This window comes from Populus nigra, chromosome 9 (assembly GCF_951802175.1).
Source record: "Populus nigra chromosome 9, ddPopNigr1.1, whole genome shotgun sequence".
Classification (NCBI taxonomy): domain Eukaryota; kingdom Viridiplantae; phylum Streptophyta; class Magnoliopsida; order Malpighiales; family Salicaceae; genus Populus; species Populus nigra.
The window spans coordinates 13,552,027-13,574,500 of record NC_084860.1 but is presented as its reverse complement, the minus strand read 5'-3'; the positions used below and the strand labels follow the sequence as shown (position 1 = coordinate 13,574,500).

Sequence of the window (22,474 nt, the reverse complement as noted above, 5' to 3'; positions counted from 1 at the left end):
AAACGAGAATTTGAATGGCCTTTTTAGCCATATAATATAAGTCCCTACTATGGTTCTTCAATTTATTAGTATCGTTTTTTCTTACCTAAATAGAGGATTTTTTTTTAATCAGTGTTAATTAAAATTAAAATTTCATCTCGTAATTTATAGTCTGATTATTTTTTATTTTAAAAATGTTTTTTTTTTAAAAATATATTTTTATTTTTTTATTTCAAGTTATTTTTTAGTATATATTTTCAAATTATTTTAATGTGATGATATTAAAATAAAATTTAAAAAATAAAAATATTATTTTAATATATTTTTAAATAAAATATTCATTACCATAATGCCATACGAGATCTTAAAAACATGGTTTTACATCGATCTTGTGTTTTAAAAAATAAGTTTAAATGGATGCTTACCTAAAATTAGAACTAAGGAAGTAAACAAACTCACTTTGTGACCTGCACAATAAAGTTATGTATTATGTATTAATAAACTTAATAACATATTAATATATTTTATTCTATGATGATAATAAAAGATAAGGAACCAGTTTACTTTAAATATCTTCAGAAATTTTAAGTGAAAAAAAATGATAATTTTCTAGGTTTCATATATTTTATGTTAATTTAATAAGTTTTAATCCTTGGAAATCTCTTATTTTAGAATCAACTTTTTGATAACGTGAGGCTGGAAGAGAAAGTAACTTTTTAAAAAACCAAAAAAAAAGTAATATTTCAATTTTAAAAAAGTAAAATTAGAAGTTAGTATTCAAGTATAATGTTTCATCTAGGGGGTGAGAAAAAAACCCGAAAAATTAATTAAACAGAGAAACTGGAAAAAAAATAACTGAAAAAACTGAACCGTAAAAAAAACTGACTAAATCGATTAAAATTTTAAAAAAATCAGCCGGTTCGGTTCGGTTTCGGTTTTATAAGCCTGAAACCAAAAAAACCGAACCAAACCCAAACAAAAAAAACTGGAAAAACTGAGCTAAACTAGAAAAATACCAAGCCAAACCGAGTCAAAACCGGAAAAATCAAGCCAAAACCAGAAACAACCGAGCCAAACTGAAAAACTGAGCCAAACCGGTTTGAACCGGTTTTTATCCTAAAAAACCGAACCGAACCAAAACCGGTCGGTTTGAACTGGTTTCAGTTTTTTTTTTAGTTTTGGTTCGGTTACTTTTTTTTGATAAAACCGAACCGAACTGAAAATGATCACCCTTATATTTATCTATCTAAAAAATTGAAAAACTAATTTTTTTAAAATTTAAATTGTACTAGTTTGAAAAACATATATATATTTTTAATATTTCTCATAGTTTTTCTTCACAAGTTTTCCAATGTTATTCAAGTAAACTTAAATAAGAATAATAAAATATATTTATTTTATATAAAATCACTTTATCAATATAAAAAATTAAAATCATCTTGTTTCATATGCATTTTCATATTTGATTAATTCCATAAATATTTTTCATTACTAATAATATAAAATATTTATTTTTTTAGAGTTAGTAAGCATGGTTTATTTACATGATAATTAAATATAAATACATTAAAACTAATACTTTATATTTATATTATGACAAGTACAAAGAAATAAGATGATTAATATAAATATAAAATATAGTTTGTTTTTTTTAAATATTGATGATCTTCATATATTTTCTATTTTTCAATAAAATAAATATTCTCTATTTTTTTTAAAATCGAACACACTTTTTAAAATTTTCATTGAAAATGAAGATTGAAAATAAATTCCCTTTACTAATAAGAGAACTAAACGTGATATATATATATATATATATATATATAACTACCCATCAAATAGGATTAATAGAATAATAGTAGGCCTATTACCTCATTTGTTCGTTAGGAAGGAAGCCCACGAAAACCTCAAATTATATATCCCCCTCTCAACGTCTCTCTCTGCGCTCCACCCAAATATTTCAAATTCAAAAGACCTCTCTCTCTCTCTCTCTCTCTCAGACACGCAGACACAGAGAGAGAGAGAACGCTGTGACACACACAACAATGGCAACAACAAACGCGCACTTAACCACACCTACAAAAACTCCATCAAAGAATTCGTCTTCCCTTTCAAGAAAACACCAAAATAACCCCTCTAACTCTCGATTCGAAGCGTATAATCGTTTGCAAGCAGCAGCAGTTGCTTTCGGCGAGAAACTACCCATCCCTGAAATTGTAGCACTCGGTGGTCAATCTGATGGCAAAAGCTCGCTTCTTGAAGCACTTCTTGGATTCAGATTCAATATCCGTGAAGTCGAAATGGGTACTCGCAGACCCCTCATTCTTCAGATGGTTCATGACCCTTCCGCTCTTGAACCCCGTTGTCGATTTCAGGTATCTTTTATTCAAACTGGGTTTCTATTGCCTTTCTTACTTCTTACGTGGGTTCCATTTTTTCTGGTCTCGAAGGCTTTTTTTTTTTTTTTAATTTCTTATGTGGGTAATTTTTTTATTTAAATTTTCTCATGTGAATTATATACTATGTATTGAATGCTATTTTGAGTGAATAAGGGCTTCCAATATCTGTTTTGAATTTAGGGTTTTTGTTATTTTATTTTTGGAAATTAGAGTATTGTTGGGTGTCCGCACTTGGGATTTTGAATTATTTTTATTTGTTGCTGACAAACATGGAATGGGATAGAGAAATGGAAAATTGGTTAGTGACAATGTGATGAAAATTGTGTATATGAATTCAATTAAGAAAAAAGAAAAAAACGCCAATTGAAATTGGAATTCTGTGGTTATTATTGGATTTAACAGGGTAAGGTCTTCAGTTTATGTAATCAAACATTTATGCATTAGCCACATTTTGTTCAGTAGAAGTTACTTTATCTTATTTTGATAAATTTTTGAAATGCTAAAGCATTATTGTCGTGTTTGAAGATACTGAAACTTGTCCATTGAAATCAGGAAGAGGATTCTGACGAATATGGAAGCTCTGTTGTGTCTTCAACGACAATTGCGGACATTATAAAATCCCGTACAGAGTTGCTTTTGAAAAGGACTAAAACTGCAGTTTCTTCTAAGCCAATTGTGATGAGAGCTGAATATGCACATTGTCCTAATCTCACCATCATTGATACCCCTGGCTTTGTCCTTAAGGTTGGTTGTTTAGCTTCAAGGTGAATTGAAAGTTCACGAGTTTTTGGTTATGTAATTGTTTCTTATTGGTGTGAAATTTTTATTTCAGGCAAGGAAAGGAGAACCAGAGAACACGCCTGATGAAATTCTTTCAATGGTGAAGTCATTGGCCAGTCCTCCCCATCGTATTCTTTTGTTCCTTCAACAGAGTAGTGTGGAATGGTGTTCATCCTTATGGTTGGATGCAATTAAGGACATTGATCCAAACTTCAGAAGGACAGTAATCGTTGTTTCAAAATTTGACAATAGGCTCAAGGTATGATTAATTTGTTTGTGGAAAAGAATTGATGAGGTTAAAGGGTGATGGTAAATGAGAGAAATCAATACACGTACTATACAGAGTGGAATATGAATCACAAAACCCCATATTATTCTGTTGACATCGTATCCAGTTATTTTTATAATACAAGTAGCTAATGGAATGGCAAAAAACATGTGTTAGAGATGCATTAGGTGATGATCTCTGCTTTTAACTGTGTGACTGAAGATGAGGATCATTCTGTTGTTGAGAAAATAGCAAGAGAGAAGCCATGTTTCCTGCTGTGCAAAAATGTTTCAGTAACTCGACTTCTACTCTGAACTTGTTGTGCCTGATTTTTATTCATGGCACTTTCTATCAATGCAGGAGTTTAGTGACCGTTGGGAAGTGGATCGTTATCTAAGTGCAAGTGGTTACCTAGGGGAGAACACTCGTCCTTTCTTTGTGGCTCTGCCAAAGGATAAAAACACCATAACAAATGATGAGTTCCGCAGGCAAATATCTCAAGTGGATTCAGAAATTCTACATCATTTACGTGATGGGGTCAAGGGAGGATTTGATGAAGAGAAGTTTCGGCCCTATATTGGTTTCAGCAGTCTGAGGGACTATTTGGAGTCTGAACTTCAAAAGAGATACAAAGAAGCTGCTCCAGCAACCCTAGCTCTCCTTGAGCAACGCTGTTGTGAAGTTAATGCTGAGCTGGATAGAATGGACTCGAAAATATTGGCTACTTCTGATGTTGCTTATCTGCGGAGATCTGCAATGTTGCATGCAGCTTCTATTAGCAATCATGTGGTAAGTGATTAATTTGCTCATTCTTTTGGACCATCCAATATTCCTTGAATTTCTTGTTTAGGGTAGATAATGTGTTTTTGCATAATGTGTTGGTTAATTGCAAATGTGCTTCACGTTGATCAATATTCAAGATTTATTTCTGGATTTTTAAATTGTACCTGAACACTTACAGACAGATATCGTTTGTCTCCCCTGTTTCTTTAACTAAGAATTATGTCTAGCATAGCAATAAACAGTCCCTCTTCTGGAAGATAGCATATAGTTCTTGAGTTTTTACCTATCATTGAGCGAGAGATCATGCAGCTTTCACAGTGATTAAGTTATAAAGTTTCTCTGGCTATTGGTATTGGTGAAGGGAGCTTTGATTGATGGAGCAGCCGATCCTGCCCCCGAGCAGTGGGGGAAAACAACAGTAGAGGAGCAGGCAGAGAGTGGTATTGGGATTTGGCCAGGTGTTACTGTAGATATAAAACCTCCCAATGCTACTCTTAGACTGTATGGAGGAGCTGCTTTTGAAAGAGTAATGCATGAGTTCCGGTGTGCTGCATATTCCATTGAATGTCCTCCAGTATCTAGGGAGAAGGTATTAATTTTTTAAGAGAAACAAAGGTTTAGAACATTTGAAATTAGCAAACAGTGAATGCTAAAGCATTTAGCTTTCTTGAAATAGGTGGCAAATATATTACTCGCCCATGCTGGTCGTGGCGGGGGTAGAGGTGTGACAGAAGCTGCTGCTGAGATCGCCCGCGCTGCTTCCCGGTCTTGGCTTGCTCCTCTACTTGACACAGCCTGTGATCGGCTTGCCTTTGTTCTTGGGAATCTCTTTGACCTTGCTTTAGAAAGAAATCACATCCGCGACTCAGAATGTAAGAAGCCTTTTAAGTCTAGTATAACTTTTGGTCCATATTTTCTCCATTTTCAGAATAATTTAGGGGATGAATTGAGGTTCTTCTTGTTATAAAAGGGGCATATGGATTTACTGGATTCTAATAGTAAATAACAAAAAATAGAATCCACGGCTTCTTTCATATTAAGTCATTGTAGTCAGGAGCCTTTCTTTTACCCACAAAGTTCATACATTTTGTGATTGGGGTGTACATTTTTAGAACTTCATAATGCATGACATCCTGTACCAAACCTTTCAGTGGTTGTTCTCTTATCATATAGTTCAAATCCTGAGAAAATAACAGCACCATCAACTTATTTGTTGGGGGGGGGGGGTGGCTGGCTGGAAACTCATTTTTTTCCGGGAATCTGAGCACAACGTGTAATTTGCAATTTCGTTAAGCTTAATTCTTGAAATTGATATGCAAAATATTATTACTTCAATTGTGCAGATGGTAAGAAAAATGGAAATATGGACGGGTATGTTGGGTTTCATGCTGCATTAAGGCATGCTTATAGTAGGTTCATAAAGGATCTTGCCAAACAGTGCAAACAATTAGTTCGGCATCACCTCGATTCAGTTACAAGCCCATATTCTCAGGTCTGTTATGAGAATGACTTTCAAGGAGGCTTTGGTTTGAGCACAACATCTTGTTTTAAGTTCAATCAAGTTTCTGCTGGTCCATTTTACCTTGAGTTATCAGATTGTGGGGCACCATCACGTGATGAAACTACGAGAGACCAGGAGAATATACCTCCGGAAAAAATTGTACAGCAAACTACTCCAGGAAAAGTTGCAGAAGCTAGAGAAGCTCTTAAAGAGAGCCAAATGACTGTGCCTGAGACCCCATCTCCAGACCAGCCATGTGATGTGGTATACGCTGGTGTAAGGAAGGAGAATGTGAACTGCAATGAAATTGGACCAAGAAAGAGAATTTCAAGAATGATCGGTCATACCAAGAACTCTGAAAATTTAAGAGTTCAAAACGGTGGCAGTCTTTTATTTGGAAATGGTGATAGTGGTTCGAGATCAGGGTCAGCATACTTGGAAATCTGCTCATCTGCTGCACAGCATTTTGCGCGGATACGTGAGGTTCTTGTGGAACGAAGCGTGACATCAACTTTGAACTCTGGATTCCTAACTCCATGGTGAGTTTATTTTGTCTTTCTAAAACTAATTTGCTTGTGCATGAGCATATATTAGATGGGTATGTTTTGGTAATGGTTTGCATCAATCTATCTGCTTCAGAAGCATTCTATGTGTTACCTGTAAGGGATGGATGAATATTGTGATATCTATTCAAGTAGGATACTGCTTCCCTCGTAGCATTGTACCGTTCTCTTGACCCCGATTTTCATGTACAGGAAAAGTAAAGACAAAACATGAATCTGTTCCCTTGACCATTTTAGTTTTGGTCCATGATACAGTGGCACACATAGAGTAACATAGTCTCACAGCACAGTAGAATCTTAACAGTCGGATTTTTGTCTTATTTTCGACCTTAGCACATTTTGTCTTCATTCATAATTTCACTTCAGCCGAGGGGTTTGATGCTGGAATACAAACCAGTCGCTACACTAACAATTTTGACAACTTAGTTCATAAATTAAGGTTCCTTTTTTTTTTTCCTGTAATAGTCTAGCATTTATATACATATGTCAAGACACTAATGTCAAGATCATGAATATAACCATGCTTTACCACGTGATTAGAAATATAATACTAAAGTTGGTTATAATTGATTTTTATTTATAGTAATTATACTAACTTGGCCCTACCAAAAATATTGAAAAACTTTAATTCACTTCAAAATTTTAAATCTGTCTCGCATTTTTTTTAAAATGAGTCTACTTTTTTCACTATTATTTTCTCATTTACAACGGTTTTTGTTTATATAAAAAACACAATCATTTAGTTGGTATTAAATCGATTTTCTCATAGCCTTTCTAATACTTCTATTTCCAATCTAACAAAATATAATCTATTCTATTACAAATTTTGTAGTTTGATTCTAAATATAAGCAATATAGTTATTCATTTATACAATATTTTTTTTATATATATAATAGAAATTAAAAAAATTATCATGCAACTTTTTCAAAATACAAAAAATTATTATAGAAAATTAACAGGAAATAACATTTACTCATTATGTGGTGTTTGTTTTTTTAATTGATGAAATGTGGATGTGACAAGTGTATAACATGGATAAAAGATAAATTCTGAAGCTTGAAAATATAGAGAAATTTAAAGAAAACTTTGGTATTTTATTAAAAGTATAAATAGTCCAGATTTCCTTAAAATAAACTAGATATTTCTATTTATATTAGTTCTAGAACTAATATTCTTTATAGAAAAGAATTCTTAATTAAAACTTATCTAATTAATAGAATCCATCTAACAATAGGATTCCTAACTTATAAAATATTAATGAAATTACAAGTTTTAAACTAAATAAAAAATAAATAATTAAAATTCAAAATTAACTAGAAAAAAAACAATTAGAAAACAACAACTTAAGGCTTTATATCACATGCTTCACCTTATGTTAACAAACTACATCTCGAAAATAACAAATGCATAGATGCATCATTCATCTTTTTGCAAGGATTAAGATGCATTATCTTTGAGAACTTGTCAACTACAACAAATATATAATCCATTCCCTTTTGTGTACGAGGCAAACCAAGTAGAAAGTTTATAGACAAGTATTTCTAAATATTTTCAAGAATAGGTAAAGGCATTTATAGACTTGTATTTTGTGCTTGCCCCTTGATAGTTTGACAAATATAACATTTTTGCACAAACTTATCAATATCCTGTTTTAAGTGAGGTAAAAAATACCTGTCAATAACAACACCAATAGTCTTTTATTGCCTTAAGTGACCAATCAAACTTCCTTCATGCAAATCCCAAATAATCTTTTATCGTAATGAAAACCGAGGAATATAAAGTTGATTTCTCTTCAAAAGAAATCCATAATAAATGTGAAAATCATCAACAAACATATTATGACACTTCTTCCACACGTCACTGAAATCTACATCATGTTTATACAACTCTTTTAAGTAGTTAAAGTCTCACCTTATAAGATAATCAATAGCTCTGTTATGAATCCTAGCCTTGTATATAATTTTAATTGGGAACAACTGTATTTATGTGACCCATCGAGCATGCATGTTATTATTAATTCTTCTTTGATTATCTCATGATTATAAAATAACACACTCCTTATCGATCAGATAATAGTCACACTTATGAAGAGTTTAAAAAACAGTAGAAATTTTTATCGTATGTGAACTACAAGTTAGCATTACTCAACTTCTCACTAAAAAAATACAACAAATCTCTTTTCCTGGGGTAGGAGCACTAATCTCGACACTACAAGTATCACATTCTACCTCAAATAATTTGTCAAAATTTGGAAGTATTAAAACCATATCATTGTTTAATTTTTCTTTGATTAAAACAAAGCTTTTTTGTCTCTTCTCCTTAATCAAACTTCCTTTTCTTCATGCATTTTGTAATGGGTGCAACAATATTGTTGAAATTTCATACGAATCTCTAATAAAAAGTAGCCAACCCATGGAAAATACATTTTTCACTAACTGTTTTAAGAGCTGGCCAATCTTTAATAGCCAGAACTTTATCCTCATTGACATGTATGTCATTTGCACTAACAATAAAGTCTAAAAATAGTAGCTTATCATTCATAAAATTATATTTTTTTCATGTTCATGTACGACTTTTTTTTCAACAACACCTCAAACACCTTTTTCAAGTGCCCCATGTGATCAACCTCAAATATAAAAGAACTTAGAACTAGATTCATCACCCTTATGAAGGTATTTAGATCGTTAGACAGCGCAAAATGCTTAACCAGCCATTCATACAATCCCTTTTTTGTTTTAAAAGTTGTTTTCCACTCCTCACTTGGTCGAATTTGAATATAATGATAACCACTTCTTTTTGTAAATATTGATCAAGCATGTTATCTAACCAAGAAATCAAAAACTTGTATCCCATAGTTATTTTGTTGATGGTGCGACTGTCCATACATGTATGCCACCTACCATCCTTATTTGAAGTTCATATTGCTGGAATTGCACAAGGATTTAGACTCTCATCTTTGGGACTCATTCAATAATATGGTAGATTTGGAAGGATAGCTAAATCAATCTGATGCTAAATAATTTTCATTGGTGGCAATCCATCAAGTAGAATCTCCTCAAACTCAACAAGTAAAGGCTTAATTACTTCATGAATGTTTACCATTTTCATTTTTACTTGTTCATCCAATGCCTTCACAACCAACCAATGCATGCATTTGCCTCTCGTACCTTTGCTTGCATCTCAAGTTCTGAACTAATTATTGTAAGAAAACCCTTTCCCTTTACTTTAAAAGCTTTAGGTTTGGATTATTTCTTTCTAATATTGTACAAATTATCTCTACCCAGGTGTTTAGCATTCATAACTTATTGCCAAAGCCTACCGAAAATCAAACTATATACACCAATATTTACCACATTGCAATACATCTCATCCTTATACTTTCCAATGAAAAAAAGTATTACCCTTATCTTTTTTACTAACTTAATACACCTAATTTTGTAAGTTGTAAGATGAGGTTTTAGTGGTGATTTCAATTTATCAGTGGTATGTTTACCAATAATATTTTCACAGCTTCCATTATTAATAATTAAGTCTAATTATCGTATTTTATTTATGGTGCAATGAGTATGAAAGAACTTGTTTTGCTATGAATTCTCAGCAACTTTTGCTGTTATCAACATTTTTTTAATTACATAGGTCTGTCTTTCATCATCATCATACTTATACAAATCTTTTTTGTCATCCCTATTGGGTTTACATAGCTCTCCTTTTTCATCAAAGTGTTCTCGCTCATGCTACCTTTCGATTAGATTGATCGATTTTTGTCTCCTACAATCATTGGAATGGTATCTTAGTTCTTCACAGTTAAAGCATTTGGCTATCATTAGCCTGGCATAAGGGTTATTTGGTTTGTTCATTGTAACTTTTTTTCTCGAAGCCTTGTCAGGTCTAATAATAGTATTTGGCCTCACTGGAGTTAGCTTTAATGGTTGTATGAGTTTTCCCTTATTAGGAGGACCGAATTTGCTTGTCTCATTATACAACATCCTAAAAGGTTCAAACCTGTTAAATTTGTTACTATTATTAGCCATCTCTTTCATTAGCATCTTAGCCTTCAATGCCATATTCCTTGCAATAAAAAGCGTGAACAACACCTACAATCCCAATCTTATCTCGTATTACCAGCTTTAACCCTCTCAGAAACCTTGGAACTTGTTGATTATTTGTCTCTCGAAGCTTATCATGTTATGCTAACCTTTGAAATTTAGTGGTATGCTCATTAACAAATTTATTACCTTGTGAACAATCTTGGTATCACTGAAACAAATACTACTCATAAATAAAAAGAAATCTCTCATACAACAATTGCTTTATGTACATCTATGATGTAATAGGTTGTCTCATTTCTTTTAACCGTGTATCTGTTAGACATTTTTACCATGAAGAAACTCCACTCATTAGATTAGATGTGACTAGTTTCATAATCTTTTCTACCGAGAAACTTGAGTACTCATTAACCCTATTACATTTAGCAACCCAATTAAGAAATTTTTCTATGTCAAATCTTAATTGAATGTCAAGATTTCTACTTTGATGTGAAAATCATGTTTTTGTTGTGGTGGTTTGTCTTGAAATGCTAAGGCTCAATGACCTCCATCAAATTTATCTCTACCAACACCTTTCACATAAACAACTAGTTGTCTAGGTAGATCTTTATGAATAGGTCTAGGGTTAGGCCTGACTCGAGATAAGTCTCCAAGCAATTTCTTTTTCTTTTCATGATCTCTATTTGCGTTACGTATTAACCGAGTTAGATCTGTCATGTTTTCCTCCAAACAATCCATACTTCGTTCCTAAGCTAACACAAAACAATCTAGTTTCTACTCTTAGCCCTCACAATGCCCTTGAGGGCCTCCACTCCTATATCATGGAGTGGGTTGCTACCGTTTCCGTCCATCAATGAGACTAACATGCTCTAATACTAATTGACACGATGTATAGTATGAATAAAAGTTATGATTCTCAAACCTTAAGGTTAGAGACCTAAACCGTAGAAAAATTTGGAGAAAACTCTGATATTTTATTAGAAGTTTGAATAGTCTCAATTGTCTTAAAATAAATTGACATCTTTGTTTAAATTAGTTCTAGACCTGAAATCTTTTATAGAAAATAATACCTGATTAAAACTTACATAATTTTTAGAATCCATCTAGCTTTAGAATTCTTAACTAATTAATTCTAATTAAGTTAAAAGTGTTGAGCTAAGTAGGAAACAAATAATTAAATCCAAAATTGATTAGAAAAATAATAATAGGAAAACAACTTGAGGCTTCATATCAACATGGGTTTCTTCGTGGACTTTTTTCTAGGCCTAGCCTTGTCTGTCTAGTCCATAAGTATAGTTGTAACGCGTTCTCCATTAGAATATTGAAGTTTATTTTATTTTATTTAAAATATTCCTTTTATGTATAACTTTATTTGAAAATAGTTTAAATTTTAATTTTCAGCAGGCAGGTTAGTAATTGTTCAAAATGAAAGAAAAAAAAAAATAGGTCCTATCAGCAGGGGAAACAACGATAGAAAATAAAGATTATTTTCAGTAATTGTTGGTTTAGGACTTAATCATACAACCATAAACTTTAATGACCAAAATATAATTTGACACTTGAGTTTTATGACTTCGTGTCATGAGTGCGTGTAATTGTATCCTTTTCCTTTTAGTTTTTCCCAAGCTCAATTATTGTGGTTTCATTGCCGTATCTGATTCTCAACTTCGTTGATGTATAGTTGTTGATGTCCACTGGTTCTAAACTTCACTCAAGCAATCAGGCTTTGAGCCACCCCTAGCCCAGGATTTTGGTTTTTAATGTCCCTCTTTCAATGCTTGCCAATAACTGGCAGTTCAAAAAAGCTACCACAGTCACTTGTCGATAACTCAAGCAAGCAAAGAGTGATAGAAACATGAAAAACCCTACAAGTGAGATTTGCTAGGCAGGTTTGCGATAAAGCATCTGCTAAGAATTAGGAAACTTTGTTCATTTGACCAGTGATTTCTTATTGATCCCAGATGATTAGCAATCTGAAGAAAAGCTGTAATAACTATGTTATTGTTTCCACTAAGTGACATGGTGATTTTTTTGTGCTCTGCAGTTCTGTCATTGGCTTTGCCTTAGATGATGACCACAGTAATATATTTTTCTGCAGTTCTGTCATTGGCTTTGCCTTAGATGATGACCACAGTAATATATTTTATTTTTCTTCATTTTGTGTCTACTTGATACAGTCGGGATCGGCTTGTTGTGGCGCTTGGATTGGATTTGTTTGCTGTAAATGACGAGAAATTCATGGACATGTTTGTTGCTCCTGGTGCTATTGATGTGCTACAGAATGAACGCCAATCTCTTCAGAAACGCCAGATGATACTCCAATCTTGCTTGAACGAGTTCAAAAGTCTTGCTAGGTCACTTTAATGCAGCCCTTGTTCTTCGATGGTACTGCCTAAGGTTTCACATCTAGTGAACCACATGAATTTTCATTACATAATGGATTATTTCTTAAGCTTCGCTCTTGAATTTTCTTTTGGCTATCCGAAAACCATTTATTCCTGTAAAGCTTGGGAGGTTGGATCCTTGTGGCGGTTAATGATGCTGATTTTTTTTTTAATTAATGTGGTATCTGGACTAGCTTGTAAGTGTCTCGATTAATTTTACGGGTCTTCAAATTAACAACTATATAAATTTTCAGTGACTCTGAGATTTGTGATACTTGAACTAGTGATTTTTATGGAGCAAACTTAGAATTTGATCAGTTGAGTTACACTACTTATGATTTAATGATGCTAAATTTAATTTGATTGGTCAAATAGGTAAGATTGAATTATTTTTTAGTCCTTGGTTTTTGAATCCCATTACAACTCTGTCCTTGTTTCCAAACCTTGACTCTTGTGGACTAGTTTTTGAATCCCTTCTCTTTTTCGTGGTGATATATTGCTAACATGTACAGAGAAAGAACAGAGGTCCAATTCATTAGCGTGTCAATTTATGAAACTAGTAAAGCTGCAGATTCCATCCTTTAACACAGTAGCTTAGTTTAAATTCTAGAGAAGCTCGTAAGAAATTTTAAAATTATTGTTCATGGATATATTAATTTGAAAGTAAATGGTTTTCTTGAAATATGATTAGATAAGAATTTAGTTTTAATAAACAAGAGTTAAACTAATAATATCTTCACAATTAGGTGGTGGTTGTGCTGAGCAAATAAAAATGTTAAAATTGAGAATAAGAAGAGTTTTTGGAATTGTGTTATAAATAATATTTTATAAAAAATTGATTTTTTTTCATATTTCTAGATTATAAATTATTTTAAAAAATAAAAATATATATTATTTTAATGCATTTCTAAATCAAAAATACTTTAAAAAACAACTACCACACTCCCAACTACCAAACACATTTTATTTTACATATATCCTTAATTTTATATGTAAAGACATTTTATTAATACAAAGGAATATTATTTATAGGTTATATAGTAGTGTCTAGGTCTTAATTATATACTGCTATTTAAGCTATTCAAGCTAGAATAAGGTTAAGCAAGAAATAAATAATTAAAATGCAAAATTAACTAGAAAAATAATTAAAATAAAAAACAGTAACTTCATGCTTCAATCTAATCCATAAACTTTTGGGATAAATTATTTGACGTAGTTCTTAGATAATTTGCTACCGAGGAGCCTAAAGAACATACCAAGGAGGAAACAATAATAGGTACATTATTTCATCAAGATAGTATGTGCGATGTTTTAATTTATTTAATTTCTTGGATCGGTTAGTTGTTAAAGATAACCATAAGCTCTTAAGTTAATGACCATATAAGTTTTTAGTGGCCCTGAAATTTGTGAAACTCGAATTAATGATCTCTAGAAAGAAAATATAGGATCTCACTAGTTAAGCTACACCCCTCAGGATGATAGAAGCTATATTTTGTTATTACATGTAAAGACATATTTTTTTTATACAAATTAAGGAATAACATTTATAGGTTATAACTAGGTATTAATTAGATACTGACGATAATTAGGCTAGAATCAAGGTTTATAATTTTCTAGTATTTTCTAAATATGGAATTCATATCCCTATAATATTTGATAACTCATTCTAATAAGATTGCCAAGAGCTTTATCTAAAAGTTGAAATTAACAGAATTAATGATGTTTAATTATGCCACTCAAATCTATAATAGCATTTTGTTTGGTAAAATTTGTAAAAAATAACAAAATGTCACCATTTTGTTATAGCGAAGTAGAGTTCAAAAATAGTAGATTATATTAAAAAGAAAAAGAAAAACTAAAGGAGCTTGTGGACTGTGAGACAATTCAGTGTAATATTGGTAACACTTAATGTTTTTCTTTTTTTGGTACTTTAATTTTTTTTTGAGTCACATAACTTTTTTTTTTAATTTGACATTAAATTAATTTAGAATTTGGCTTGATAATTTTTTTGATTAATTTGATATATGGTTATCGTGATGTCAAAAAAATAAACATTGAGTTAGTTCTTAATTTAACAAAATAAAATTTAATTATATTAATTCAAAATGATTGATTGAAACTTTGGGATAGAATTTCACAATGAAATTAAAATTCAGCCTCATTTTCTTTTCTTTTACTAAGCATGAGATGAGCTTTTAGGTATTTTGGTCCCCCATGCTTTTTTTTTCCTTTTTCATCCTTATTTGTTGAGTATTTTATGTTTTAATTCAAAAATTTATTTTATTCATGTTTCATTTCTAAATTTGAGAAGAGAGAAAGAAAAAGTTGGTGAAAAATAATGACAGAAAGAAAGTTGTTGATTGGTCATATTTTATTAACTAAAAATATTGATTTTTATGTTAATAGATTCTATTTGATGAGATAAGTTCTATTGTGATATTTTTTACCTTTCTTCTTACTAAAAAAACATAGATCGGGGTTGAGAAATAATTGTTTTCGATTTAGTAGTGTTTTTATTGACTGATTTGGGGTTTTTCAAGATGAAAAATTGATCTATTAATTGAGAATAAGTAGAAAAATAGCTTCTTCTTTTTCTTAATTAAAACACCCTCTGTATAATATTTCAACCACTTGTCGGTTAGTCAAAATTTAGAAAAATAAACTACATGTAGTCTGTTTTTGTTTTTTAAAGGATCATCCACCCTTTTCTCCATAAAAAGGAAGGCTAGATGCACCTATAGTTTTTTTTTTCAAAGAATACGCCAGTCATGTGGATGCACCTATGCCTAAGTGTCTAATATCTTTTTGACTTTGTTTTTTTTCTTTTTATTTTAATAAGATCTATTTAAATTAATTAATTAATATTTATTTGTATTTTTTTATTAAATACCATTTAATTTTTACTTTGTTTTAGATTAAAATCATAGCATTTTTTTTAAAATTAGTAAATTTTATTTTTTAGCCTTTTATAGTTCTGTTTAATTATGTTAAGGTGTCAAAAAAAGAATATTATAGTAAAAAAACAGAACGCGTTACTAATATTAAATTGTTTTAATTATAGAAATGTTTGTTAAAAAAATATTATATTTTTCTTATTGCTTTTAATTTCTATTAAATAAACAACTTAGAAAAAATATATTTTTTAGTGGAGAAAAAGTAATGAGAAAAGGGTAATCATGCCTCACATCGACGGGATTATTTTACCAGTAAAATTGTTTAATGATGAGAGCGTGTTTGGCAGTATGGTTGTGGGTGTTTTTCAAATAATTTTTCGTGCCAAAATGCATGTTAACGATGTTTTTTTATTTTTAAAAAATTATTTTTGACATCAGCACATCAAAACAATTCAAATCATACAAACCATATTAAATTTTAACAAAAACAAATAATTTTAAATTTTTAAAAAACACAGCCACAGCCACAGCCACAGCCGCGTCCTCAAATGGAACCGTAGTGTTATAATAGAGAATTATTTTAATATTTCAATCAAATTTAACATATAAAAACAAATTACTGTCACGTGATTAAGTAAGACTTTCTTGAAGGGCTCCCTCTCGGTGTATCTATCTAACTTGTATTTATCCAACTTTATGACTTAATATTTTATTTATATTAATCTCTCTTTTCAACATTTATACACGACGACGCACATGATTCTTTACTTTTCTTTAATTAAATAAACATCAAATTCTCAATTCACGGAACATGTTAACGATGCTTTCATATTCTATATTTGTGTTGTAAAACAAGGAATTTGATTCCACCCATGGCGTATCACAGGTGAATTACACAGTACTATCCTCTGTAAAAGAATTCAAAGAGAGTTCCATGGATGCGTTTCCTGAGGTGATATGATATACATGAAAACAAACACAAAGGAACATTAAATAAAGAGCGACAGCTGCTACACAGTGTCAGCACTGTCTCTGGAAATATTCATGAACCTTGCTTGTTGATGGTGGTCCCCCTACCCTCCTCCATCTCCATTCCCACTGTCCCTATTATTAGCAACAAAACAAGGTAAGATCACAGCATCAACCCTAATCATAGCCAACTGTTACACCAAGGTTATATAGCAGAAATATCTTTTCTTCATTACTTTACCACTGCTAGCAGATAGCAGTGTTCTTCCTTTCCACATCAACCCACCGTTTTGGGCTCCAAAGTATAAAGCTCGAGTCATGGTTTGGCTATGGTGAATAGCAGATTCCTGGGCAGGAAACTTTTTGCTGTTTCGAGTCGGAGGGCATGGGCAGCGCTCCATGTCGTTCCAAATAAAAAAGCAATAAGATAATACAGTAACTTGTCAGCAGCTATAGATATAATACATGGACGTCATTTTCTTCACAACAATGCAGTTTTCGCCTTCATTGGCATCTTGACATTAACAAATGCAATCATTAACTCGCAGTTTTGTCCTATAAGGTGTGTCCAGATCTCCTCTGGATCACTCTAAGCAATCACCAATGCAGATTCTTGGGAAATGCTAGTCTCCTCCGATGAATAATGTATAGCAGCAATAAACACACACAAGTGCATTGTTGTAGTTTTTTGCAGAGTGGAGTGTCGTGTCCCCGCGGTGTGGTAAAAAGTATCACAAACAATTATTAATACTTCTTTGATAGTCGGGGTGCTTGTGTGTTTTTTTTTATATTTATATATATAGTTTCTTTCTTATTCAATATTCATTAAAAATTTAATAATTGTTGTAGTTCTCTCATAACATGCCACATACATGCTAAGAAGGTATTTAAAATTGTATTAGCGATTACGGTTTAAAGTATGTTTTTCTCTTTGAAATATATTAAAATAATATTTTTTATTTTAAAAAATTTATTTTTGACACCGGTATATCAAAACAATACAAAAACATAAAAAAATTAAATTTAAATAAAAAAATTAAATTTTTAAAAAACATGGTTGCAACTGCGATTCCAAACACTTCTTATATCCATCAAAAACAACATGGCTCTAATTATGAGGGGTGTAACTCAACTAGTCAGGCCCTGGAGGTCACTAATTTGAGTTCCATAAATCTCAGAACCACTGGAGATTTATATGGTCGTTAACTTCAGGTCCAGCGAGATTAGTTGAGGTACACACAAGCTGGTCCGGACACCCATTTTAATTAAAAAAAAACACATAACTCTCGCATGTTCCATTCTCATTCACTCCCACACATAAAACAGAAACACAAAACCAAAACATAATAATAATAAAAAAAAAAAACCATGTTTCAGCAATTTTGAAAACCACATCCTTAAACCAAATCATCACCCACTATTATTCCATGAGGAACACGTACAAAGTCCAAACCGAAGAAGACGGTAATCAATTCAATTTTCAACCAAAGTTTGGCGAAGTACAAGCACAAGTGGGAATGAATATGAAGAGATTCGTCCCTAGAAAATACAAAGCATGACAAAACAAGATATACAATGATTCGTATATATCAAACAAGTCGATGTGATTACCCCCCGACGTAACAAAACAGTCATGAGTTTCACTGTTTTCATAAAACCCACTTAAAATTCATAAATAGAAACATCCATAAACAACAACATGAAAACTTACATCATCGTTGGAATCACTAGACTCTGTCGATTCCTAGGTGGCCTAGATTTCAGACCCGGAGAAACAGAAGACCAAATGGGCTGCTGCTGTAGCTGAACAAGTGGGCAGGAGAGGCGAGAGATATCTTGCCAGCCATGTGAGCATCAAGTTTAGCGATATGTTCCACTTTGGCTGTTTGTTGTGGAATTAATTAGTCAGGAAAAGGGTGATTGTACGTGGGGTTGAGAAGTTAGGGATCAGGGAAGAAAGAAGCCTTTTTATACCTGGGTTTTTTTTGTTTGATTGATTTAGGAGTTCAAGTTGAATGCTTTCAAAGATTCTAAACCCTAAATAGATTAAATGAAACTGGAACATTTCAGTCAGAAATTAACTAAGAAATCTAGAAAGAGCTGAGATTCAATGCGGGACATAATTTTCTTCACTTTATTATGATTTTTTATATATATGTTACGAGATATACCGATTATTTTGGCTAGAACAAAATTTAATTCACAACCTTGATAAACACACACACTAGCCCTTAATGTTTCTAATTGATAAAAAAAAAGATATTGTTTACATTTAAAATATAAAAAGCTAATTTGTTAATTTTTTTTTCTAATTGATAATTAAAATATAAAATGAAAAGCTAATTTTCTTATTAAAATAAAAAGTTGTTGATTTCTTGGATTTCTCCACGTCAACTCAATATAGAAAACTTAAAAGAAATTGTTGCTTGAAAAAATCAACTTTGTTAAATTATATAATGATGTAGTGGAAAAAAAAGAAAAAAGAACAGCACGATTCAAAAGTTGAAGGATTATAGGCCCACTTTTCCAACAAAAATATTGCCAAGAAATTATTGTTAGAAGATTCAAAAGATTCCCACTCTTCCATGCAGTAAACTAATTTATGAGCATTTTATGGTGTTAGAATTTTGATATTTTCTTCAATTATTTCAATATCTTGTAATTAATATAGGTAATGCTATTGGAATATTTTTCTTTTTGGACTCGATTACGGATTGAGTGCGTCTTTAATTTGCACTAATGAGCATTTTGTACCAACGATATAAAAAACACTACCTCGCTCTTCTAGTGATCTGTATTTTTTTTATTCATGTGGGATGTCTGAGTTAATTTATGTATATATCAACTAATCTTTATATATTCTGAAATTAACGACCAGGTAAAGCTACAGTGATTATTAATATTAGTAATTTTAGAACTCAAATTTAAAATTAAAAAAAAACAAATCTTTTAATCCTAAACTTTTAATTCCAGACAATTACTATACTATGTGGTTAATTAAAGGATCATTTTTATCACTGTTGTCGAGAGCAACAAAAGGAAGGTTAGGACCTACAGCATTGACTTAAGACTCTCTTTCGTTTTCCTTCAAAAAATCGAAGGCATGAACGGAGCACACAAAGACAGGCTCTTCAATCATGTCGTGCTTTACAATTTGGATCAAACCAAAAGGCTCACCCTCCTCGAAATTTCTGCTTTGTTCTCTTTATGTTTTTTCTATTACAAAATATTCCCAACCCCCCTGTCATTATCTTTGTAGTTTTCCAAAGAAAGTAATATAGTTTTTTATATATAAATATTTTCTAATAAAAAATATTTTAAAAAATAATATTTACCGCTGAAATAAAATTCTGTAATTACTCAATAACTATGCTAGCATTTTGAGTAAGATGTCAATGCAATTACATGCTGCAATGACATTATAAGAAATCATCTTTATTGCGCATGTTTTGCCACATTTGTTTAACCTTAAACACTACTATAAAGATTGTTATTTGTAGAGAGAATTCCAACCGAATTTTCTTGTTGCAAAATTTTCAAATACATTATAGAATTTTATTTGATTGCAACCGAACAATATTTTTACAAATTAGTTTATATTTATTTTTGATATTAACAATCGCCGGAGTGTTTCCGATCTGATTTGGGCTCGGTCCAAAATTCCAACCAAATTGAAAATTGGTTTGATTTGGTCAGGTTTGATTTTTTTTTTTTGTAACTGGAAAATCTAATATCTTATTCACTTTTTACTATATTTATAAACAAGATGTTAGATATTTGTGTAAATATTATGTATTAAAAAAAAAACAAATTGAATTATGTAACAAAGTGATTGGTAAAAGTGTTGGCAGCGGAAACAATAATTTTGGATAGAAGCGTCCTTGATAAAAAAAAAATTAATTAATTAATAGTAATAATAAATAAATAAAAATTATACTCCCCGTACGCGCTCCCTCTCTTAAATTACCCAGAATTGAATATTTCTCCCAAACTGATGACACAAATCGATTCCGACCAAGCACTACTAAAATCGGCGGCGGTCACTTTGTTTAAAAAACTCACCTGAGTCAAAAACACGTGTGTGTGTGTTTTTTTTTTTAATATCTAAGGTATATTAGGATAAAAAAAGATAGGTAAAACATTATAGCTCAAGATATTGAAATAATGAAATGATGATTGTCTTTTTCAAATAAAATCTATTAATTTTTCTTGGAGTTAATTTGGTTTTTTTTTATCATGGTTTAATAATCATTATCAAATTAATTAGAAACAAATTGGCCTTTCCGCTTATTATACACAAGAAAATAACTTATTTACCATTAAAAACTATATATATAAAATTGGCCTTCATGGACTTTTTAGTTTTTTTTTATTATTCTAAACACAGCAAAATAACTTAATTACTCTTTAAATCACAAAATAACTAAACTAACATTAATAGATTTTTTGTCTTTTTATTATGTTTTTTTTTTTACAATCATATTGATCGAGGGTTATTTTGATATTTTAATAAATATATACCATTCCTTTTAAAAAAAATAGCTGACGAATATAAAGCAAGCCCCAACAGATAAGAGACACTCACACCTTTTGAGCTACATGTGCAGTCCCAAAAGGTAATGCTTGGAGGTACGACTTCACCGTACATGTCAACAACTTTTTTTTTCTAATAATATCTATCTTAATTAAAAGATTAAATTGCTCCTCCATCAACTTGTTTATTATAAAAAAAGAATAATTTGAAATACAAAAAAGCACTTAGATATAAGTTTAACAATTTTTTAAGGGAAATATAGTTTTTTTATTGTGTTCTTAAATAGTAAAAAGATCGCATTGTCCCCATTCAATATTTTCAAAGAATTTGCTTTTTAGGGTAATATTGTTATCACATTATGCATTTAAAAGATATAATTATTGAACTATCTCTAATCAATCTCATAATAACTAATAGATCCTTAGGACAAGACCATTTTACCCCAATAATATATTCATTGACTTTTTGTTGAAAGGAAAAAAATGATAATTGTGCTATTATAATGAATACTAATATGTGTTTAGGTGTACAATGAATTTATCATATGTCCGAATTTTTTTAATGTGGATAAAGATATACTACAATTATCATTAAAATTAAGAAAATGCAACTAAGAATATATAATAATGATAGTTATGAAAAATCATTATAATTTATATCTATTATAGCATTTATTGTAGTATTTGTTTTAGAAAATATCATTTAAAGTTAATTTTGTTGTAGTATCATAAATTTTCTAGATTTAGCATATAGAAGAATTTATTAATTTTTTAATACATCAACACTCTTAATATTATCTGAGATATATATTGAATTTTAATTTATTTATAAGTAGATAGTCATTACTGTTGAACAAAAAACCTATGAAAAATCAAATGATCACCAAAAAGACTTCGTTAAAGTATGCATGATAGCTTGTATTATTTATTTAACCCGCACTTCAATGAAGGCCAAATAACTTTTTTAATAAAAAATAAATATATAGGCCTTTCCAACGTGTTATTGGATATAGAGAAATTCTCAATCATAAACTGAAATGCTTATAGACATATCTAATTAATTAAATCTATATTTGATCAAGAGATAAATAAAATTAAAATATTAGACCTCACAACTCGGGCCATGTACTTAGTTATGTTTAATAACTTTGTTACTTAGAGTAAATGTTTTATTTAGTGAAATAATTATTTGTGCCAATAAAAAGGTAAAACAATATTAACAAAAGCGAAATGAATAAAATTATGAAGTTGAACTATAAAACTACTCAATGTTGAATGCAAAAATTGAAGAAAATAATAATTTAAAATCAATTTAAAGTTGAATGATGAAATTAAAAAAATATCAATTAAATTGTTTTTGGGTGAACCTCCTAA

At 30.7% G+C, this 22,474-nt stretch overlaps 1 protein-coding gene and 1 long non-coding RNA gene across 2 annotated transcripts; one reads left to right on the top strand and one right to left on the bottom strand.

Annotated features, from left to right (window-relative positions):
- Positions 1-1,885: 1,885 nt before the first annotated feature.
- LOC133702708 (dynamin-related protein 5A) lies at positions 1,886-12,877 on the top strand. The gene is made up of 8 exons (XM_062127037.1): positions 1,886-2,354; positions 2,931-3,122; positions 3,211-3,417; positions 3,787-4,215; positions 4,571-4,798; positions 4,886-5,081; positions 5,553-6,249; positions 12,498-12,877. Exons 1-8 carry the CDS (start codon positions 2,025-2,027, stop codon positions 12,682-12,684), a joined length of 2,466 nt encoding a protein of 821 aa, XP_061983021.1. The 5' UTR covers positions 1,886-2,024; the 3' UTR covers positions 12,685-12,877.
- A 3,515-nt stretch (positions 12,878-16,392) lies between these two features.
- LOC133702873 (uncharacterized) lies at positions 16,393-18,726 on the bottom strand. The gene is made up of 2 exons (XR_009843797.1): positions 18,279-18,726; positions 16,393-16,702 (listed from the first exon to the last, which is right to left on the bottom strand). It is a non-coding gene; the product is annotated as an uncharacterized LOC133702873 (long non-coding RNA).
- Positions 18,727-22,474: the final 3,748 nt, after the last annotated feature.